Raw genomic sequence first — 22,045 nt, 5'->3', positions numbered from 1 at the left:
TGTAGAAAAGACGTGGAATGCGTATTTGGCATTCTTCAATCATGATTTGCAATTGTGGCATCCCCAGTACGTGGTTGGAAGAAACGTCATTTACATGACATAATGAAATCATGTATCATAATGTACAATATGATTATCGAAAATGAACGAGACCTCTGTGCTCCATTCAAGATGCGAGAGAAACACCAACTCCAGACATAGAAATGACTGTTGATGAGCATATCAAATTTCAAGAATTTATCAGCCAATATAAAAGAATAAAAGACAAAGATACTCACTTCACACTACGAAATACTTTAATTGATCATTTGTGGGATGAATATAGTCATTCAAATGTTTAAAGTTGTATTCTTATTATATTTAAAGTTGTATCTGTATTGTGTTTGAATTTGTATTCATATTTCAATTTAAATAATTTTCGTATATTAATTCATATTATATATTAATTAATTTATGTTACATAATTAAATTATAAACTTAAATATTATTATTTAAATTTATTAATAATAATTAGTCATAATTAAAAATATATTAAATAAAATATAATAATTAATATATGTAAAATAAAAGGAATATTTCGAGAATATTCTTTTTGGGGTAAGATTTGAAGTAAATGGGTTGGAGATGAACGTTGTATTTGGTGCAGAAATCGCACTATTTTAGTGTAAAATTTGCATCAAAATAGATTTTGTGGTTGGATATGATCTAAATATGTTCAGATGTGGTCGTTGTTGGGATAATAAAAGATTTTAGGAGGGGGTGAATGAATTATTTTAAATATTTTGCAACAGTTAAGCTGATTTTAATATTTATTACTTGTTAAAACATTTTCTTAAAGAGTTAGATTTAACTAGACAACTAAAAAGAATTTTGAGTGCAGAAAATGATCCTACCAGATTTGTGGTTTCAATTCACGTAATCAATTAACGGCAAAAACTTGTGTGAGACGGTCTCATGGGTCTTATTTTGTGAGACAAATCTCTTATTTGGGTTATCCATGAAAAAATATTACTTTTGCTAAAAGTATTACTTTTTATTGTGAATATCGGTAGACTTGATCTCTCACATATAAAGATTCGTGATACTGTCTCACATGGTACCTAGTCTCAATTAACACATCGGCTAAGCAAAATATACAAATAAACTTAATTAAATGCGTAATTAAGTAAAAGGAACATGATTTTATATATGTTTCAGATTAATCCACTATAAAATAATAACATCAATCAACAATTATGATTAAATCATAATTAATCCCAAAGTTGACATAACAAAATCCAAAGCAAATACATCACAAAAACCATATTCATCTCAAAGTTAAAACCTTCAATACATCTACATATATTAAGGCGACACAAGTGCTTTTTTTTTTTTTTTGGTTATTCACTCTCCATTTATTTGCAACCATATAGTAGAAAAAGCTTCTGGACCACACTCCATAACCTACAAAGAAAATAAAACAAAGATCAAATAAATTATAAATAAATATTATATTATTAATATTTCAAATGTAATTTAAGTTTTCTAATGAACAGATACCTTATTATATAAATTGTGTAGCAGAAGATTTCGTCTAATCGCTATCGCTGCTGCTGCTATCACCACCGTGTTCGTATCCGTGCTCGTGCTTCTTCTTCTCTTTCTTTTTCTTCTTCTCGCCCTTCTCTTCATGGCCGCCGTCGCCATGGATCTTGTCCTTGATCTTATCAACCAAACCCTCCTTGTGCTCACCAGATCCATGCTCGGGCTTGTGCTCTCCGTATCCATGTTCCGGCTTGTGCTCGCCGTGCCCGTGTTCGGGCTTAATGTGCTCCACTTCGCATACACCAGCCTTGTGATCATCGTGTTTCTCTCCTTCCTTGTGGCCTCCCATGCCAAGTTTCTCTTCGATCTTGTGAATGATTCCGGCCATTTTTTTTTTCTTTTTTGCTTGAAAAAAGGAATTAGATGCTATAAAATAGAATGTTTATTTATTGTCTTTGGATTGGTGAGGAATGTGTATATGATATCACCTATTTATAGATGCACGAAAAGAGGATAAGTGTCACAAAAATATTTTTTTTTTATATTTTTGGAACTTTAATATATATATAATATCCATATAATATTACTGTAATCTTTTACGCGCATGGACCCTCTTGGCATTATTGTATGTGGATATGGTAACTATATATATAGTTAAATGTTAAATATTTCTTTTGATATATAACTCACTAAGAAATATTAAACAAATTCTAACAAATAAAAGAGTTATAGTTGTGAATAAAGACTAATCTTTATAAATTTCGAAGTGGGAGGGAAACAAAATCTTCTGTTTCATTTAGCGCCATATTTCAGTATGGATTTTACGAGATTTTTTTGTTTTATCACGAGATTTTATATTCAAAATACAGTGAGATTTTGACAAGTTGATTTTTTGCATTTAATTTTTTGTGTTGTAAAAATTGATGTATAAATATAGATTTACATATAACATCACTTTTTTTTATATATGTAAGAAAAATATGAAATCGTTTTCTCTCTAATTTTCCTTGTTAATTTAAGGTTGTTGTAAACAGAGTAGTGCCGACAATGGAGCAATTTAATGGAGACCACGAATGATTTATGGAACCAAGATGGAGCTTCCTCGTGAATTGTAAACGTGCCATGATATGATTGGATGGAAACAACATGGTTGAATAGTCTTGAGCCATTCACGGAAATCGAAATCTCACTTTAATAAATAAATCAGTAAAAGTTAATTTCAGTTTTTTTTTTAGTCAAAAGTGAATTTTAATTTTGACTGAAAATATAATCCAAAATGTATAACATATAATATACATCCATAATCTCTATTTTATGATATACAGGAATTTTTTTACATAAGATTGTGCTTTTGTAGAATTGATTGATTTAAAATTATTGAAATGTGTCGAAAAAATAGAATCGGACAGTGTGAAAATAAAAGTGAGAAGAGAATAAGTAAACTTTTAATAAAATAACAAAAATACCTTATAGAAAGATATCTTTTCATTTATTTGAATGAATGTAAAAAAATAAGTTTGAAATAGATAAAAATATCAAGGGTAAATGTTTCCAAAAATGTCTATTTATTTACCGAAATAAAATAATCACCTCTGAATAATTAGAATCCACGTGAGACTCGGTATACAAATTTCATTTATGTAAAAAAATTGAAGACCAGTTATAATACTGCATATATTTATGTAAATTGATTGTTGAAAAACACTAAATTCATGGTATATAAATTTATATTTTATCCACTCTTTTCCACTAACTATCTATGTGCAAAATTTATAATATTTATCTATTAGTTTATTTATTAAAATTGAGACATGCATAGTTATTAATTTGGTTCGTCAATATGATATCAAACTAAATTTATATATGTAGTCGTTATATTTTAAATAAATTACATGTAAATATGAATAAGAGATATGAAAAAACTAAGAGAGACTAGTTTTTAGATCTCATCAACATAGTTGTATTTGTATTAAGCTTTTGTCAGACTAAATTTTTTTTGTGCGAATCAGAACTAAATATTTTTTTGTAGTCTCTGATTCGCACAAAAAAATATTTTTGCATCTTTGGCTCAAATGTGATTTTTCGGATGCAATTTGATACAAAAAAAATGAGAGTAGGTCTCTTGTGAGACGGTCTCACGAATCTTTATCTGTAAGACGGGTCAACCATACCGGTATCCACAATAAAAAGTAATACTCTTAGCATAAAAAGTAATAATTTTTCATGGATGACCCGACCCAAATAAGAGATCTGTCTCACTAAATACGACCCGTGAGACCGTCTCACATAAGTTTTTGACAGAAATTGAAAATCTGAAACTAATATGATATTTGAGTACTAATTGTTTTAGATTTGATACAAAAGATAAAATTTTGAGTATAAATTGGAACAATTATATGAATATCAACACTTTATATATTTGTTTGTGCGTTCAAATATCATATATTATTGCTAAATTTGAAAGAGTTTATATTGAAATATCACATAATAATATAATAATATTTAATGTTTTGTAACGATTTTTATCTGAAAAATACATGTATCATTAATACACATATTTGTTATACATATTTGAGTACTCAAATAGTATATATTAGTATCATATCTGAAATATATTGTACTTATCATATATTAGTACCATATTTTCAATGTTTTGTACTCATTTTCATCCGAGAAAAAACGTTATTAATATCAATACTTGTTATACACATTCGACTACTGAAAAATCATATATTAGTTCCATATATGAAATTTTTTTAGTCAAATATCATATATAAATACCAGATTTTCAATTTTTTTACTAAATTTCTTACGATAAAACAACTGGCGGCTCCGAGAATACAGAAACATATTTAGTGTGAATCAAGGTCAACAAAAAAATGTGACTCTGATAGGGATTTAACATAAATATAACATATTGTTGGGAATTTATTGATGATTTACTCAAAAACTAACAACCATAAATAAGGAGGAAAAACTTATCCAAAAATCTATTTGAAAAACCACAATAAATTTCAAAAATGGATTTTTCAAAAATCAAAATTTATCTAAGACACGTTATGTTTGCCTCTATCACTAGTATATATAAAAGATCTTTAGAGATATTTTCAAAAAAATGGACAAAAAACTCAGTCACATTTTAATAACAAATTATAGAAACAATAAATAATAATGAATTGCTTAATTAGTTCATATACCTAGCAAATATCACACAGTTAATTTCTACATTAACTTTTTACGATTCAATTATTTAAATTTAATCTCTATTACCCCACCCCTTTAATTTTATATTATTTATGGCCCTTTAAATTTAATTTACATAATAAAAATATTTTCAAAAAAGAATAAAGATGATGTTATTGTACGAGAATAAAGATTTAAAAATCTTTTGTCAAAGTGATAAATTGGCTTTATGACAGGATATGAACTTGGTCGGTATAATCTGTAAGGAATTGTTGCTCATAAACGTACAGGAAATTAATTGAAATATTATAATGTATGTATCAAAAATTAGTGTTGTGCTCTGGTGTTGTTAACACGAGCACACAACATGCAGCGGAAATTAAGTATTCACACACAAATATAACTTTAATAAATTAATATCATATTTAAATTATACACAAGTTCGAATACTTGTGCGATGCCTCATGGCAAAAAATTCACTAGAAAAATTATGTAAATCGTTTACACCAAAATAATACTAGTGAGAAAACAAAACCAAATTCCTTGACACTCCAAGGAATTAAAAATACATCAAAATAAATCACATAAAAACTAGATGCATAAAATAAAAAACATATTGCTTAAAACCAAAGAAACCACTCTTCGATCAACACTCTGCGTCAGTGTTGTTCTTGAATGTTGGCAACACCAATCAGCAACACGGTATATGTGAATCAATCACACAAAATCTCCAACACGAAAATCTTCAATATCTGAACTCTCTGTGTGTTCCGAAAAATCCAGCAGCTCTCATACGCTGTAAAATGATCAACCGATCACACAAAAACATAGAGCAAATATATGTTGGACTCTTCTAATTTCTTCTACGTGAAAATCTCCCTAGTCCAACACACTAAAAGCCTCTCTCCACAAAAAGCTTCTTCTCTCTCTAAAGCCCTTCTTCTCTCTCTCTACAAAGCACTCTCAAAGCCTCATGTACGGCTATATGGCTATCCATATTTAAATCCATGATTTGACCTAAAAGTTATTCCATAAAAGAGTCCTACAAAATATGGAAACAAGATTTTCATTAGATAAAAAACTCTTTTAAACAAGAATAAAATATGTTAGAGATAAAAATCATATTAAAAACAAATCATATAATATCTAGATACAAATCAATCAAGTTCTTATCATCTAAAAATAAATCAAGAAAGATCTCAAAATCTAGAAATAAGTAAACCAAGATATTATCATTTTGAATTAAATCAAGCAATATTTGATAATCTAGAAAGGCAAAATTTTAAATTGATAATATCAATTTAGCAAAATAATAAAGGAATAAAATATTCCTTTCAATCTCCCTCTTTTTGCCTTTCTGGACAAAACATCCAAAAATGATAATCTTGGTAAGCATCGCAATCAGTTAAGCTCCCCCTGCATTAGAGTGTGTCTCCCCTGAGTCAAAGTACATCTCCCCCTGAATTAAACATGTTAGAGCACTGGTGTTGTTGACAGTGTTGTCAACACCATCGTTAGAACACCTGAAAACATAAGAAGACATACGAAAGAGAAATTCATTAATAAAGCAAAGCAACCCAAAAACAGCATTGTTGGAAACTAGATTCTGGAGTTTGACAAAACATGAATTAATCGATTAACAAAATATGAATCAACTGATACGCGCAAGCAAATTTGGCAACTGAACTTATCAACTGAAATCAGCTGATACAATGATACAGAGTAAACTGATCAGTTGGAACTGATCAGTTAAAACATTCAGCCGAATGCCTCAAAGTCTCTCAACTGAAGATGTCTCGGGAAAGAACAAAGAAGACATAACAGATTACAAGAGCACCGCACAACAACCAAGACTACTTAAAACAAGGCATTCCGGACAAAGCAATTAAGACGCCGAATTACAATAAATGAAGCAAACAATATCGAAGGAATAATCAAGTGGAAACCAACGGATACAAAGATTCAAATTTATCTCAAGATTACCGTTGGAAAAGAAGAGTATAAATATGGCAGAAGAAAAAGAAGAAGTGACGATACATCATTCAAAACTTGCTATTACTCTGTCAAAATCTCAGCTCACTCTTACTTGATTTATTCGTAGCAATCAAGGTTACAAGTTGAGCAAACTAGCACTCTGTAATATTTGTTAATTCAATAGTGATAAGATCAGTTACGCACAGAGATCATTTTGTAATACTAAGAGTTTCAGTTTAGGCAGTGGGTAAGTCCTAACTTAAGTGGGTCTGTACAAGTGTTGTATTGGATCAAAGTCTTTTAGTGGAAATCCTATCCTTGTGATAGAAGGGGTGACGTAGGAGTAATTGAATTCTCCGAACATCCAGAAACAATCCTTGTGTATTTTATTTCAGTTCTGTATTCTATCTGTCAGTCAGTTACCTTCCGCAACTACCTCAGTTTAACTGATTGATATTGACCAACAAGATTCCGAGAATCAGTTTGTCACCAAACTGAACTCAAGAATTCGATAAGACCAATATTAATTGAGAGTGTTTATTCAACCCTCCCTTCTAAACACTCTTGACACGTCAATCGATCCTATCAAGTGGTATCAGAGCAGTTGAATCTTGTTCTTGAATACTTCTGATCTATAAATCTGCTAGCATGACTTCATTCAATAAAATTCCTATGTTCTCAAGAGAAGATTTCGATGACTGAAAAATCAGAATGCAGGCTCACTTAGCTGCACAAGATGATGACATGTGGTATGTCATAACAAACGGACTCATGAAGATTCTAAAAGCAAATACAACAATTGCCATAACTGAAGGGGCACCACAGAGAATTCAAAAGCCCAGAGAAGAGTGGACAACTGAGGACAAAAGAAAAGCCAATCTTGACAATGTGGCCAAAGATACTCTATACAAAACACTGGACAAAGCAACATTCAACAAAATAAAGATGTGCAAAACAGCAAAAAAAATTTGGGAAAAGTTGATTCAGTTATATGAAGGAAATGACCAAACAAAAGAAAATAAACTCTCTGTTGCTGTTCAGAAATTTGTCAATATCAAAATGAAGGTTGGAGAATCAATGAATGAGTATGATGAAAGGGTGAGCAGTATTGTAAATGAATTAAATGCACTCGGAAAGGTGTATACTAACAAAGAGGTTGCACTAAAAGTGATGAGAGGTCTTCCAAAGGAATGAGATGTCAAAACTATGGCTATGAGAGAATCTAAAGACTTGAACCAGATCGAACTTCATGAACTATTTGCTGATTTAAAGGCTTATGAATTTGAGTTGCAGAGCAGAGAAGGAGAACCATTTACTCCTACAGCTACAACTGCTCTAGCAGCTGTACGAACTGAATCAACCAGTTCAATCGAGAAATCTGCCAATCAGTTAAGCAATGATGCTATGTCATTATTCATCAAAAAGTTTGGGAGGTTCATGAGAAAGAACCAAGGAAACTTTCAGAAGCAATACCAGAGAAACAATTCCAATGAAGAAATAAATGCTTGCTACAATTGTGGCAAAACAGGTCATTATATTGCTGACTGTCCTAAACTTAAAAAGGACAGTCAAGGATCAACTGACAGAAGAAAGAAATCATATGAGCATAAGAGAAGATCCAGAGATGATAAGAAAACCTACAAAAAGAAACATGAGGTTCTATTAGCTGAAGAGAACAAATCCAAATGGGCAGAAACTGATAGTGACGAATCAGAACCAGAAAGCTCATATAGCTCAAGTGATGAAGAGGAAGTCAAATGTCTAATGGCCAATGATACAGAAGCAGAATCTACAAGTCAATAGGTATTTGATTTTAGTTCAACTGATTTTACACGAGAAGAACTCATTTTAACATTGCATGAAATGGTAAATGAGTACCAGAAACTTGCATCATCATTTGAGGAAATAAAGTCAAAGCAAAATGATCCCATGGACAATAAAACCAAAACTGATGAATCAGTTGATGGGTTGAGTCTAAAAATGGAAATTGCTGAGTTAAAAGCAGAGAGAAAGAAAGATCAGTCACTGATCCAGAAATTGATCCTTGAAAATTCAAAACAGACTGAACTCATTCAATCTTGGAATAAGTCGTCTACTGCACTGAATGAGATGCAGAATTCACAAAAATCATTTTCTAATAAAACTGGTTTAGGGTTCAGTAATCAAGGAGAAACGTTTTCAAATGATACTCAACCAAAGCTGACAATGAACAAAGGGAAGTACATTCACTTTGTCAAATCAGCAGTGGTACAAGAACAAATTGAGCCCAGTAAACTGATTGAACAACCTACTGAGAAGTTGAACAAGGCTATAAGATATGGGATTGGCTATAGCCAAAAGCTTTCAACTGATTCACAAAGCGGGTCATCAAAAAGATATCACAAAAACTATTCGAATGGCTATGTCAATTACTATAACTGCAAGCCAGTTCAGAATAGATACAGATTGAACAATCAGTTGAATAAGACTAAAACACATACTGTATCAACTGTACACTACTCACCAAGCACACAAAAGCCGAGAAAAACCATTTGGAATACAGCTATTGGAAAGTCAGTTAGACTAATCCAAGTATGGGTTCCAAATGGACTAATAAGTTTTGGACCCAAATAGATATGGGTACCAAATCATATTATGTGTGTGCTTGCAGGTAACAGGTACATATAAAAATTCAATATGGTATTTGGACAGCGGTTGCTCACGACATATGACAGGAGATGCAAGTATGCTATCTCAACTGACCAAATATAGTGGTCCAAACATCAGTTTTGGAGATAATTCCAAAGATAAAACCGTGGGTAAGGGTAAGCTTATCCATGGTAACTTTACTATTAAAGATGTTTTATTAGTAGAGAATCTGAAGTATAACTTGATTAGCATCAGTCAGTTATGCGACAATGGATTCTCGGTACAATTTGATAAAAACGCATGCTCAGTTAAAACATCAACTGATGAAATCATACTAACTGGCAAACGATGTGGAAACACATATAAAGTCAGTTGGAATGAACAGCCTCATGCACCAGTCTGCTTTATTGCTTCAAAATCATCTCAAAACTGGTTGTGGCATAAAAGGTTAAATCATTTAAACTTTAAATCCATTGCCTATCTGAGTAAACATGAACTTGTAACTGGTTTGCCCAAAATAAATTTTTCAAAGAAAAACTTTGCTCAGCATGTCAGTATGGAAAACAAGTACGATCTTCTTTCAAAAACAAGGGCTGTAAGTCTTCATCCCGATGCTTAGAACTATTGCACATGGATCTCTTCGGTCCAATACCAGTCATGAGCTTAGGGGGAATGAAATACACTTTGGTGGTCGTAGATGATTTTTCAAGATTTACTTGGGTTATCTTTCTCAAATCCAAAGACCATACGACTGCACAACTGATTAAACTCTTTAAAAGACTTTTAAATGAAAAATCAGTTGGGATTGATCGAATCAGATCTGATCGAGGAACTTAATTCATCAATCAAACACTTTCAAGCTTTCTAGAAAATGCTGGAATCAAGCATGAGCTCTCAGCAGCAAGAACTCCTCAGCAAAACGGTGTAGCTGAGAGAAGAAATCGAACCCTTAAAGAAGCTGCTAGAACAATGCTTGCTGATTCTGGTATTTCTCAAAGATTTTGGGCAGAGGCAGTAAACACTACATGTTATACTCAGAACAGATCAATGATTAATAAGAATCATATGAAAACACCATATGAGATCTGGCATGGAAGAGAAAGTATAATAACTTATTTCAAAATATTCGGCTGTAGATGTTTTATTCATGATAATAGTAAAAATTACTTAAAAGCATTCGATGCCAAATCTGCAGAAGGAATATTCCTTGGATATTCATCAGTTAGTATAGCTTATAGAGTCTTTAATAAGAAAACTTTAAATGTTGAAGAATCTGCGCATGTTGATTTTGATGAAAAACTGCACTAACTGATAAGCCAACTGATCAAGTTGAGCTAGCTGATCGATTTTCAGATATCAGTTTGGAAGATGATGACACAGATGAAAATCATAATAATCAAAACATCCTTCAAGCACCAGAACCAGAGATATTGGATCAATTAAATGAGCAGGAAGTCAATGCTGACAATCAGTTATTAAAAGAAAATGATAATATTCAAATATCAGCTGACGAGGCATCAACTGAAGCTGAAAACTACATTCAGTTACCAACTGAAGAAGTTGCAGATGCAACGAATGCTGAGTACAGATGGAGAAAATCACATCCACCAGAATTGGTAATAGGAAATCCATCTGATCCAGTAAGAACTCGCAATCAAAATGTTAAATTTATTTATTCATTCAGCCTTTGTCTCACAAATGGAACCAAAGAAAACTGATGAAGCTCTTGCTGATCCTAACTGGGTAAATGCTATGAAAGAAGAGCTGAATCAGTTCACTCACAATAACGTCTGGAACTTAGTTCAAAGACCAACTTCAAAAACCATTATAGGTACAAAATGGGTGTACAGGAATAAACTAAACGAGGACGGTTCAGTTATACGCAACAAAGCAAGACTAGTAGCACAAGGATATAGGCAAGAAGAAGGAATTGACTACGATGAGACGTATGCTCCAGTTGCAAGATTGGAAGCAATCAGAATATTTCTTGCTTATGCATCTCACAAAAACTTCAAAGTTTACCAGATGGATGTGAAGAGTGCATTCCTAAACGGTCAGTTACAAGAAGAAGTATATGTTGAACAACCTCCAGGTTTTGTAAATCACAAACTTCCTGATCATGTATACTATTTGAACAAAGCATTATATGGTCTTAAACAAGCTCCCAGGGCTTGGTACGAAACTCTTTCAAAATTCCTAACTAATCATGACTTTACAGTCGGATCCGTTGATAAGACCTTGTTCAAATTTACTAAAAATAATCATATTCTATTAGTTCAAATTTATGTTGATGATATAATATTTGGGTCAACTAACCCCAAATTGTGCGAAAAGTTTGCTAAGTTAATGCAGGAAAAGTTTGAAATGAGCATGATGGGTGAACTGACATTTTTTCTTGGACTGCAAGTGAAGCAACTGGAAACTGGTATATTCATTAGTCAAACAAAATATACAAAGGAGTTGCTAAAGAAATTTGGTATGGAATCATGCTCAGCTGCAACTACTCCCATGAGCTCATCAGTTAAACTAGATACTGACGAAGGGGGAATATCAGTAGAGACGACATTATATAGAGGATTAATAGGTTCATTGTTGTACCTAACAGCCAGTCGACCTGATATTGTTTTTGCTGTCTGTATGTGTGCCAGATTTCAAGCAAATCCTAAGCAATCACATTTCTCAGCTGCTAATAGAATTCTGAGATATCTTAAGGACACGCAAAATGTTGGGCTATGGTATTCCAAAGACTCCACCTTCAATTTAGTTGGATATTCAGACGCAGATTATGCAGGATGTAAGCTTGATCGCAAAAGTACAAGTGGATCTTGTCAGTTCTTAGGAGACAGACTGATCTCTTGGTTCAGCAAGAAGCAGACATCCATAGCTACCTCAACAACAGAGCAGAATATCTTGCTGATGGTAGCTGTTGTGCACAACTGATCTGGATTAAGCAACAACTGAAGGATTATGGAGTAACGTCAACTGAATCGCCCATATTATGTGATAATACCAGCACAATTGCCATCACTTATAATCCAGTTCTTCACTCAAGGACCAAGCATATAGATGTCAGGCATCACTTCATTAGGGATCATGCGTTAAAGAAGGATATTCGACTAGAATATATTTCAACTGAACAGCAAGCAGCTGACATCTTCACAAAACCATTACCCGAGGCTAAGTTTTCTTACTTTCGAAATATTCTTGATTTAATTGATTTATCTTAGAAATTATTAGTAATATTGCTTCACTAACAGAATTATATGCAGAAAATAATAACACAACAAATTGAAAATAACACATCATTAAGAATACCAACGTTCCCATTTTACAGAAGATATCATGGAATCAACTGAATCTAGCCACGCCCTAACCCAATCATTTAACTCATAAATTCGAACTCTAGAAAATGCCCTAGATTTTGAAATCTTATCAACAACATGCCACTCCTTCCATAGCATCGCCTCCAAAAGACATTTGTCTTCAACCAAATCCCTAACATGCCTCACTTCAAAACGTTCAAGGTATCTCAGTGCTCTTGCCTCCTGAGCACGAGTAGGAATAGCACCACTGTCACTCACCCTCTTCAACTCATGAATCTTTTCCCATGTTAACATCACCTTCTGAAAAACATATATCTCCATCTTTCTCTTGATATCTTTTAAACGAGGGGTTGACTGCTCAGTAACATGAACATGAGTGCTGCTGCATGCATCAGAATCAGACATATTGAAATATTTTTGAACTGATATTGCATCACATTTTTATCACTATCATCTTATTTATAGGAAAATGACGTTGGAGAAGCTGAAGAGTCTCAAGTTAATCAATGCGTCTTTCACATTTACCAAGGACTTTAAGTTATCAGTTGTTCATTATCAACTGACACCAGTTTGAATTCTATTAATAGTTGTTTAAATAGTCCCAGTTCATGATCAACTTATGACAGTTAGTCTCTCATCAGTTCATTTGTTTACATATCACAGCTGATGAAATATATCATTTGCAGAAAAACAGAGTTAAAACCAGATAAATATTTCATTACTTATAAATGTTGGTCTGGATTACATCATCATACTTCTCTTCCACAACAATTATCCAAAATTTCAGCCAAACAGATAGAGAAGAAGGAGCAGTCATGAGAAAGCTGTGAGAATGAGCTATGCGCCTCAGGATCTTCAATTCCTTGCGGAGCATCAGCTGATACATGTGACCGTCCTTGAAGACGTCCACCCACACAGCAATATTCAAGTGCTTTCGCACTTGATTCAGTTCTGCCACCAATTCTGGAGTGGTGGCCTCCCCAGAGTTGTATAAGAGCTCAAGCTCCTGCAATCGCTCCCAGTAATGCAGACTTTCATAGAAGACTTCGTCTTCTATCTCAGTCTTCCTGGCCTCCACAGAAAAGGGAGAAAGACTTGAGTCACCCGTATCAGACATTTTTTATCTTGAATATTTTGGATGATATGTCTAAAACTAATTGAGCCATTTTTATTTATAGCAGAATATCAAGAAAGCTGAAGAGTCGTCAACATTTCAGCAAAACCAATAACCTCTCTGACTCTTAAAATTATTTTGTAGCACTACTTTAATTATTATATGCACCAATTTAGGGGGAATGTCAGTTTTTAAGACGTTAACTGAGAAGACAATCATTTGTGAATTCTCAACTGACTTGAATCAGTTTCCCAACTGATCGTTCAGCTTGAAAATTTACAAATCTTCTCACATAAGTTAACCAATTAAAAAATTATTATATTCCAAATCAAATGAGGTGATTAAATTTTTATGACATGGCATATTTTAAAACCGCTCATTATTATATACACACGATTACAGCACACGTGCAAACATTTTTATTCAAAATTTTTCCCGGACTGACACGTGTCCAGAATTTGAACAGTCACGAACAAAAGCATTTTGCCCGCTTCACTTCAGTTCTATTCTTCACAATTACAATCAGTTTCTAAGAGTATAAAAATTTCAGAACTTATTCTCTTCAATTTGCAGATCACTACACTTTCCGAAATGGCAAACCAGATCCCAGCCCATATCTTGAATGTGATGGTCATCGATTTTAATTCGGTTCTATCGATTCAAGAAGCAGACGTTAAGAATGTATTTCTAAAGCTTGAGTCGGCTGGTCTCAGGATGTTCTTGGGACAATCTTCTCAGAAGATATACCTCAAGGAGGTCAATGAATTCTATCGGAAGGGATTTATCACTACTAATGACACTATCTCTGTGACTATCAATGATCAGTTGCTACTCCTTTCTGAAGAAGCTTTCGGAGAAATCTTCTCTTTGCCAACTGATGGTTATGTCAGCTTTTCTGAAGTAAAAACTCATGACATTGAAGAAATGCAGTCTCGACTATCTGCTGATGGACGGAAAATCAAGGTTTCCGATCCAAAGAAGGAACTGAAACCATAAATTCATTTGTTAGCTGATATCGTGGCAAAGGGAATATTAGCAAAAGCCGGTTCTTATGCTGCTCTTACACTCGAAAAATTCCAGGTAATGACCATAATCATGGGTAAAAAGAAAGCAAATTGGAGATATATTCTTTTTAACATCTTGAAGAATATGCTCAAGTCATCCAAACAGTCATGTGGCTTCGCCATCCAAATCAGTTATCTGTTAAAACTGAAGGGTTTGGTAGCTGAAAATGCTGAAACATCATCAAAATTCAAGGTCTTTACTGCCAAAAACACCTTGCCATCAAAAACCAAAATAGAGGTTGAGCCATCACCAGTCAAGAAGGTCAAAACAGCAAAAAGGAAATTGATTCTCATTGAATCAGATTCAGAGAAAACTCCTTCCCCTAAGCTTGTCAAGAGACCAAGGACTCAAAGAACCAAACCAATAACCACAGTGGAAGTCATTCCACCTGAGAAAATTATTCAATCACCTGCTCAACAGCCCATTCAGGCTATCCCTTTGCAAGTAGTCTCACCTGATGATTCAGTTACCAAAGCAAAGACACCAGCTAAGGTAAGAGCTCCCTTGACTCTTGTAAATCGCCCTACCATCCTGCCTAGAGCCAGATCTAAAGGTGTAATATTAAGGGAACCAGTGCACTCCACACATTCTGGAATGGATCTTCCTCACATTCTCTCAACTGACAAAGGAAAAGGCAAGCTGGTTGAAGAACCCCGGCCATCCAATGTCATTCAAACACACATTGACCTAGTTTGGGAACAGGTCAATGCATTTGCCACATCACAATTAAAATCTTTTGATTGTTGGAAAAGTTTCAGAACAGAAATCTTTGCCAAAGAACTGAAGCATAGATCTCAACTCAAAAAGTTCATCAAGCTAGAAGCAATTGTGATGAAAGTAGTCAAAGCTGCTACAATTCCACAGGCATTAGAAAGGCAGAAATATTTCTTTAATCAGATTCGCGTCAAAAAGCTAATAAGAATGGTAGCAAAGCTGAAGTCCAACTACAATCCCACAAGTCCAACTGCATACAATGATAGAGCTGTGTTCACTCAACTGGACACAGATCTTAGTAGTCTACAGAGTGAAATCAGATTTTGGGAAGAAGATCAGGAACTAGTTCTTCATGACAAACCCCCAAACTCAAATATTGAAAAAGATTTATCCTCCTCTCCACAAAAAGAACCATCTCCACCACAGGCAACTGAAAAGCCAGTTCGGGGAATACCTCAATCCTCTCAGACAGAACATCAGCTATATTCTGAAGCAGAACTATCCTTGGCAAACATTGATGAAATCATTCAACCTGTTACCTTGGAAGCTCAGCTAGAGGAAATACAATATGACTCAATTACCCATTCAGCTGAACAACCAGAGCAAGACATTAAGATATCATCTGAAGCACCAGCTGAGTCACTTATTGCTGAAAAATTTATATCTGCTCAAACTGAAGATCAAACTGAAGTGCCAAACCAAACTTCAGAAAAAGAAATAACTGAATCGGAAAAAGCTCAAACTGAAGCACCAGTTCAGCCAGAAACTTCTACTGAACAAGATATTCAAACTGATGAACAAGCAAAACCCTCAGAACAAGAAACTGTTGAACATGTAGAAGGTCAGTTGCTCACTGAATCAAAGGAGCAAGAACAAATTTCAGTTAATTCTCCACAGGAGGCCCCTATGTATGAACCATCCATCTCCATCATTCAGCCAGACAGTCCATTTCTTGATCAAAACCAACGTTCATCATCTCAAATTCAAGAAAACATTCCAGCTCAGCCTATGGCTGGAACAATGGAAACTAATCAAGCATTAGTTCTTTTTGGACAAACATCGAAGCATTCAGAAACGCCCAGTCAGCGACCTCCAATTCAATCCACAGAAATGGATGTTGTTCTTGAAGAAATCCAGAACATACAGTACAATATGCAGCAGATGCTCGCTGAAATCAAGAAAATTCAATTCGAACAACTGTCTCATACTGTCAAATTAGATTCTTCGACTGAATTTGACTCGGCGAAACTAAACGCTCTTCAAGCCAACATGGACTCTCTTAGCAGAACTGTGCATGAAATAAAGAAGGGGCTAGTTAACTCACTCTTTACAACTCAGGATGTAATCAGTCAGAGAGTTGAGCGACTGGAAACCTCTGTTTCAAATAAAATAGAATTGCTACAGACCTCCCTCACAACTGTTGCCTCAAGTATCTCATCAGATGTAAAACTTCTTTCTATTGACGTTCGAAAGTTATCAGACAAAATAGAGTTGTTTGACAAAAAAGGGGAAGAACAACAGATGAAGAAGAATTAATCAGATTATTAGAATCAACTGATATAATATTCTCAAATTTTATGTTATCTACAAGGAATCCAGTTATTTTATGATTCAGTTGCGTAATCTATTATCTACAAAGAGCTCAGTTATTCGATCTTAAATCACTTGGTTTTGTCAAACACCATAAAGGGGGAAATTGTTTGAAACTAGATTCTGGAGTTTGACAAAACATGAATCAATCGATTAACAAAATATGAATCAACTGATACGCGCAAGCAAATTCGGCAACTGAACTTATCAACTGAAATCAGCTGATACAATGATACAGAGTAAACTGATCAGTTGGAACTGATCAGTTAAAACATTCAGTCGAATGCCTCAAAGTCTCTCAACTGAAGATGTCTCGGGAAAGAACAAAGAAGACATAACAGATTACAAGAGCACCGCACAACAACCAAGACTACTTAAAACAAGGCATTCCGGACAAAGCAATTAAGACGCCGAATTACAATAAATGAAGCAAACAATATCGAAGGAATAATCAAGTGGAAACCAACGGATACAAAGATTCAAATTTATCTCAAGATCACCGTTGGAAAAGAAGAGTATAAATACGGCAGAAGAAAAAGAAGAAGTGACGATACATCATTCAAAACTTGCTATTACTCTGTCAAAATCTCAGCTCACTCTTACTTGATTTATTCGTAGCAATCAAGGTTACAAGTTGAGCAAACTAGCACTCTGTAATATTTGTTAATTCAATAGTGCTAAGATCAGTTACGCACATAGATCATTTTGTAATACTAAGAGTTTCAGTTTAGGCAGTGGGTAAGTCCTAACTTAAGTGGGTCTGTACAAGTGTTGTATTGGATCAAAGTCTTTTAGTGGAAATCCTATCCTTGTGATAGAAGGGGTGACGTAGGAGTAATTGAATTCTCCGAACATCCAGAAACAATCCTTGTGTATTTTATTTCAGTTCTGTATTCTATCTGTCAGTCAGTTACCTTCCGCAACTACCTCAGTTTAACTGATTGATATTGACCAACAAGATTCCGAGAATCAGTTTGTCACCAAACTGAACTCAAGAATTCGATAAGACCAATATTAATTGAGAGTGTTTATTCAACCCCCCTTCTAAACACTCTTGACACGTCAATCGATCCTATCAAGCATTAAAGACAGATTATAAGTATTCATTCAATCTCAGCAACTCCAGATACTTCAGCATCATTTTTTTGCATTTTTTGTCCTCCTACTCTCTTTTTTTGGCCAGAATGTAAGCCAACTTCCAAACGCAGACTATAACAAAACATATATGCTCTTACTCTAACAAAAAAAATACATCGATTCAATTCTTCAGCTCCAAAAAAAAAAATCCGCATGGTAAAGGTAATATTTCCGAAATTTACCCAAAACACTAATTACGGTTCTATCCCAAAAACAAAAGTAAAATTGATTCAAACTCGTGTTACGACACTGTCAAAAGAATATCCAGTGAAACCCACGTCAATTATAACCCACTGACACAAGTAGTCACATAAATTCAAAATTTAGGTAATCAAGGTTTTTATCAACTGTCATAGGTCAACACTGATATGTCACTGCACATGATGAATTCACGAAACAAAAATCAGTATGCATATCCTAATTATCCCTCCAATATGATGAATTATCAAAATGTCAAGCAGTGTATAAACTGTGGTGTGTCAGAACTTGGTGTTGGCAACACCTCCTGGCAACACCACTGAGTTTTATTCAAACTTCCATAAAATTTTATTTTGATTCAGAAATGGTAGCTCCCACACTAGAAGAACGGTCTTCAATGGACTCTCCTAGGTAGCTTTTTCCATTACTATTTTTACTTAGAAGTGGTAGCTCCCACACTAGAAAAACGGTCTTCAATGAACTCCTCTAGGTAGCTTTTTCCATTTTCTTCTAAACAATTTTTTTTGTTTACCTCTTTTCTGTTTTTCTCCTTATGCTCACATTTTCCAAGTCATTTTTTCACATTAGACAAGATCACGATTTCCATGAATATCCTCAACTACTTGATGCCTTGGATTGAGCATAATTTATTCCTCAACATTTGATTGGAAGTATGAACACTCAGAGAGTACCTTTCAGAAATTTCCTTCACTGTTAAGACATTACACAAATAAATAGAATGATTATGATTATGCAGTATGCTTAACATCCTAAAAATAGATATGCAAAAATGGTGTTGTCACCGGTGTTGGCAACACCAATGACAACATGTGTGTGTGATTATTGTACGCACATGCTGAGAGACTTCCGAAGATTGGAAAATCTCTTAAAGTCCAAAGGTTTCGTGAATATATCAGCCAGTTAATTCTCAGTCCTAACAAATTCCAGTCGAATTATGCCTTTTTCAACCAAATCTCGAATAAAGTGACGTCTTATATCTATGTGTTTTGTTCGAGGGTGTTGAACATGATTCTTAGACATGTCTATAACACTTGAGTTATCACAATATACCATCATGTAATTGCTTAACTTGTAATCCAAGAAAGAAATTTAGTTCTCCTACCATGCTCATTTTGAACTGTGATGACATGTAATCCACAAAGTTATTCACAAGTATTTGAGATGAAGAATCGAAAATAATATCATCTACATATACTTGACATATCAAAATATCAGATTTCAGTTTTTGAATGAAAAAGGTTTTGTCAACCTCACCTCGTCTGAAGTCCAAGTTTATCATATTGTCAGCTAACCTACCGTACCATACACGTGGAGCCTGTTTCAGTCCATACAGGGCCTTCTTCAATTTGTAGATATGGTCCACGTGGTGAGGATCTTCAAATCCCTTAGGTTGACTGGGAAAACGTGGAGGTCATGCAGATTAAACCAATCATTTTGCGGTAGTCCACCTTTTCTTTGTTTCTTGTTTGCACACCATCATGTAATTCACCAATGATTTGTGATGATGGATGATTCTTCTGAATCTTGCTGGGAATTTCTTTTTCACAATTGATCACCACATCATCATTATCATTGTTATCATTATCCACAGTTTCTGTTTGGTTCAGAGGCTGTGTTGTGCTTGGTGTTGCTTCACTGGTCTCAACACCAGACTCAACACTGTTTCTGGTCAGTGCCTCATTTATATCCATCAATTCTTCTACATCAGCCTCCGGTGTTTTAACTATCAGATCTGCAAGATAATCAAACACAACATTAATTGATTCCATTGTAGTCCTAGTTCTCAGATTAAATACACGATAAGCACGACCATTAGTAGAGTATCCAAGAAAAAGACATTTAACAATTTTTGAATCAAATTTAGCTAGATGATCTCTATCATTCACCACATAACATACACATCCAAAAATATGAAAATATTTAAGGTTTGGTCTTCTTCCCATGATAATCTCATATGAAGTCATTGTAGAACCACTCCTTAAATAAACGCGGTTGGAAATGTGACATGTCGTATTTAAAGCTTCGGCCCAAAAACATTTTGACACATTCTTGGAACTAAGCATGACCCGAGCCATTTCTAGAAAGGTTCGATTTTTCCTTTCAGCTATGCCGATTTTTTGAGGGGTATTCGGAGATGAATATTCATGAGTGATACCTTTCTTATGGCACAAAGAAATAAAATGGGAATTTTTGAACTCCTCACCATGATCGGTTCTTATTTTAACCACCCTCATATCATACAGATTTGTTATGCTAGCATACAAATTCTTAAAAGCATCAAATGTATCAGATTTTTCTCTAAGAAAACTTACCCAAGTAAAATGCGAAAAATCATCAACACAAACAAACAAATATTTCTTACCACCCAAGCTTTCAATTTCCATCGGACCCATTAGATCCAAATGCAAGAGTTCAAGGCACCGTGTTGTCCCAAAGTGTTGCAACACCGGGTTCGCAACACGGGTTTGTTTACCTTTCTGACATGGTCCACAGACATATGAGTTACCTGAACTTTAATTTGGCATACCTCTCACAGCATCAAACTTACACAGATTCTTCAAGGTCTTGAAGCTCACATGTCCCAGTTTTTGATGCCATAGGTCTAAATCACTCACCTTGGCACTTAGGCAACCATCACCTTCTCCCAATTGATAGCGGTTGTCAGCTGAACGAGTACCTGACATTACACAAACATTGACATCATTAAAAACTTCACAATTATTTTTATTGAACTTAACATGTAAATCATTGTCACAAAGTTGACTTATGCTTATTAAGTTTGAGTTAAGTCCTTCAACGTGTAGAACATTATGAAGTTCAGGAAGTCCGTCAACATTCAGGGTTCCTTTGCCTACAATTCTTCCTTTGGCACCACCACCATAGGTTACACGCCCACTTTTTACTTCAACATAATCCGTGAGATGTTCTTTAGATCCGGTCATGTGGTGTGAGCACCCACTGTCAAAGTATCATGCACCTGCAATGTTAGTTTTTAAAGAAGTATAAATGACATTGCAATGAATAACAGCTTTTGGTACCCAAACTTTCTTCACAAGAGGTTTCTTGACTGTTGTGTTGCGCCTGGTGTTGGGCAACACAGTGGGCAACACCAGATTTGCATGCCAGTTCATATAGTCATTTCTCAGTTTAAAACAGAAAGGTCTGATGTGACCTGGCTTATGACAGTGTGGCAAATAAAATGTCGCTTCCTTTGTTTCGGCTTTTGCATCTTGGTTGGGAGAGTTTTCACCACAGGATCAATCTTTGAAGGGATCGGATCGACTTTCCTTTCTCTATTGAAAGCAGTTGATTGTGATCTGGATTTGGAAGTTTCTCCATGTTCATATGTGTTTTTCACGTATCCAAGACCAGCTCTACTGTCATTTCCCATCATTAGCATCGAGTCAAGTTTTGTTGAACTGGAGTTCAATTTTCCAAGAGTTTTTGAGGCTTTCTCAAGATCACCCTTGACACTACGAAGCTCAAGATCCTTCTTTCTAAGCACAACTTCAAGTCGAGACACACGTTCTTTCAGATCTGTATTCTCCTTAGAGAGCATAGAATTTGTTTCATT

General features: G+C 34.4%; 1 protein-coding gene across 1 annotated transcript; it reads right to left on the bottom strand.

The window, feature by feature from the left end:
* Positions 1 to 1,161: 1,161 nt before the first annotated feature.
* Positions 1,162 to 2,003, bottom strand: LOC142506069 (protein SRC1-like). Its single transcript, XM_075619215.1, has 2 exons — positions 1,540 to 2,003; positions 1,162 to 1,443 (listed from the first exon to the last, which is right to left on the bottom strand). The coding sequence occupies exon 1, from the start codon at positions 1,910 to 1,912 to the stop codon at positions 1,574 to 1,576; it is 339 nt and encodes a 112-aa protein (XP_075475330.1). The 5' UTR covers positions 1,913 to 2,003; the 3' UTR covers positions 1,162 to 1,443; positions 1,540 to 1,573.
* Between the last annotated feature and the right edge of the window lie 20,042 nt (positions 2,004 to 22,045).

This window comes from Primulina tabacum, chromosome 10 (genome assembly GCF_025594145.1).
Source record: "Primulina tabacum isolate GXHZ01 chromosome 10, ASM2559414v2, whole genome shotgun sequence".
Taxonomy (NCBI): Eukaryota; Viridiplantae; Streptophyta; class Magnoliopsida; order Lamiales; family Gesneriaceae; genus Primulina; species Primulina tabacum.
The sequence above is the reverse complement of the archived record's forward strand: the minus strand, read 5'-3'. Positions and strand labels throughout refer to the sequence as shown.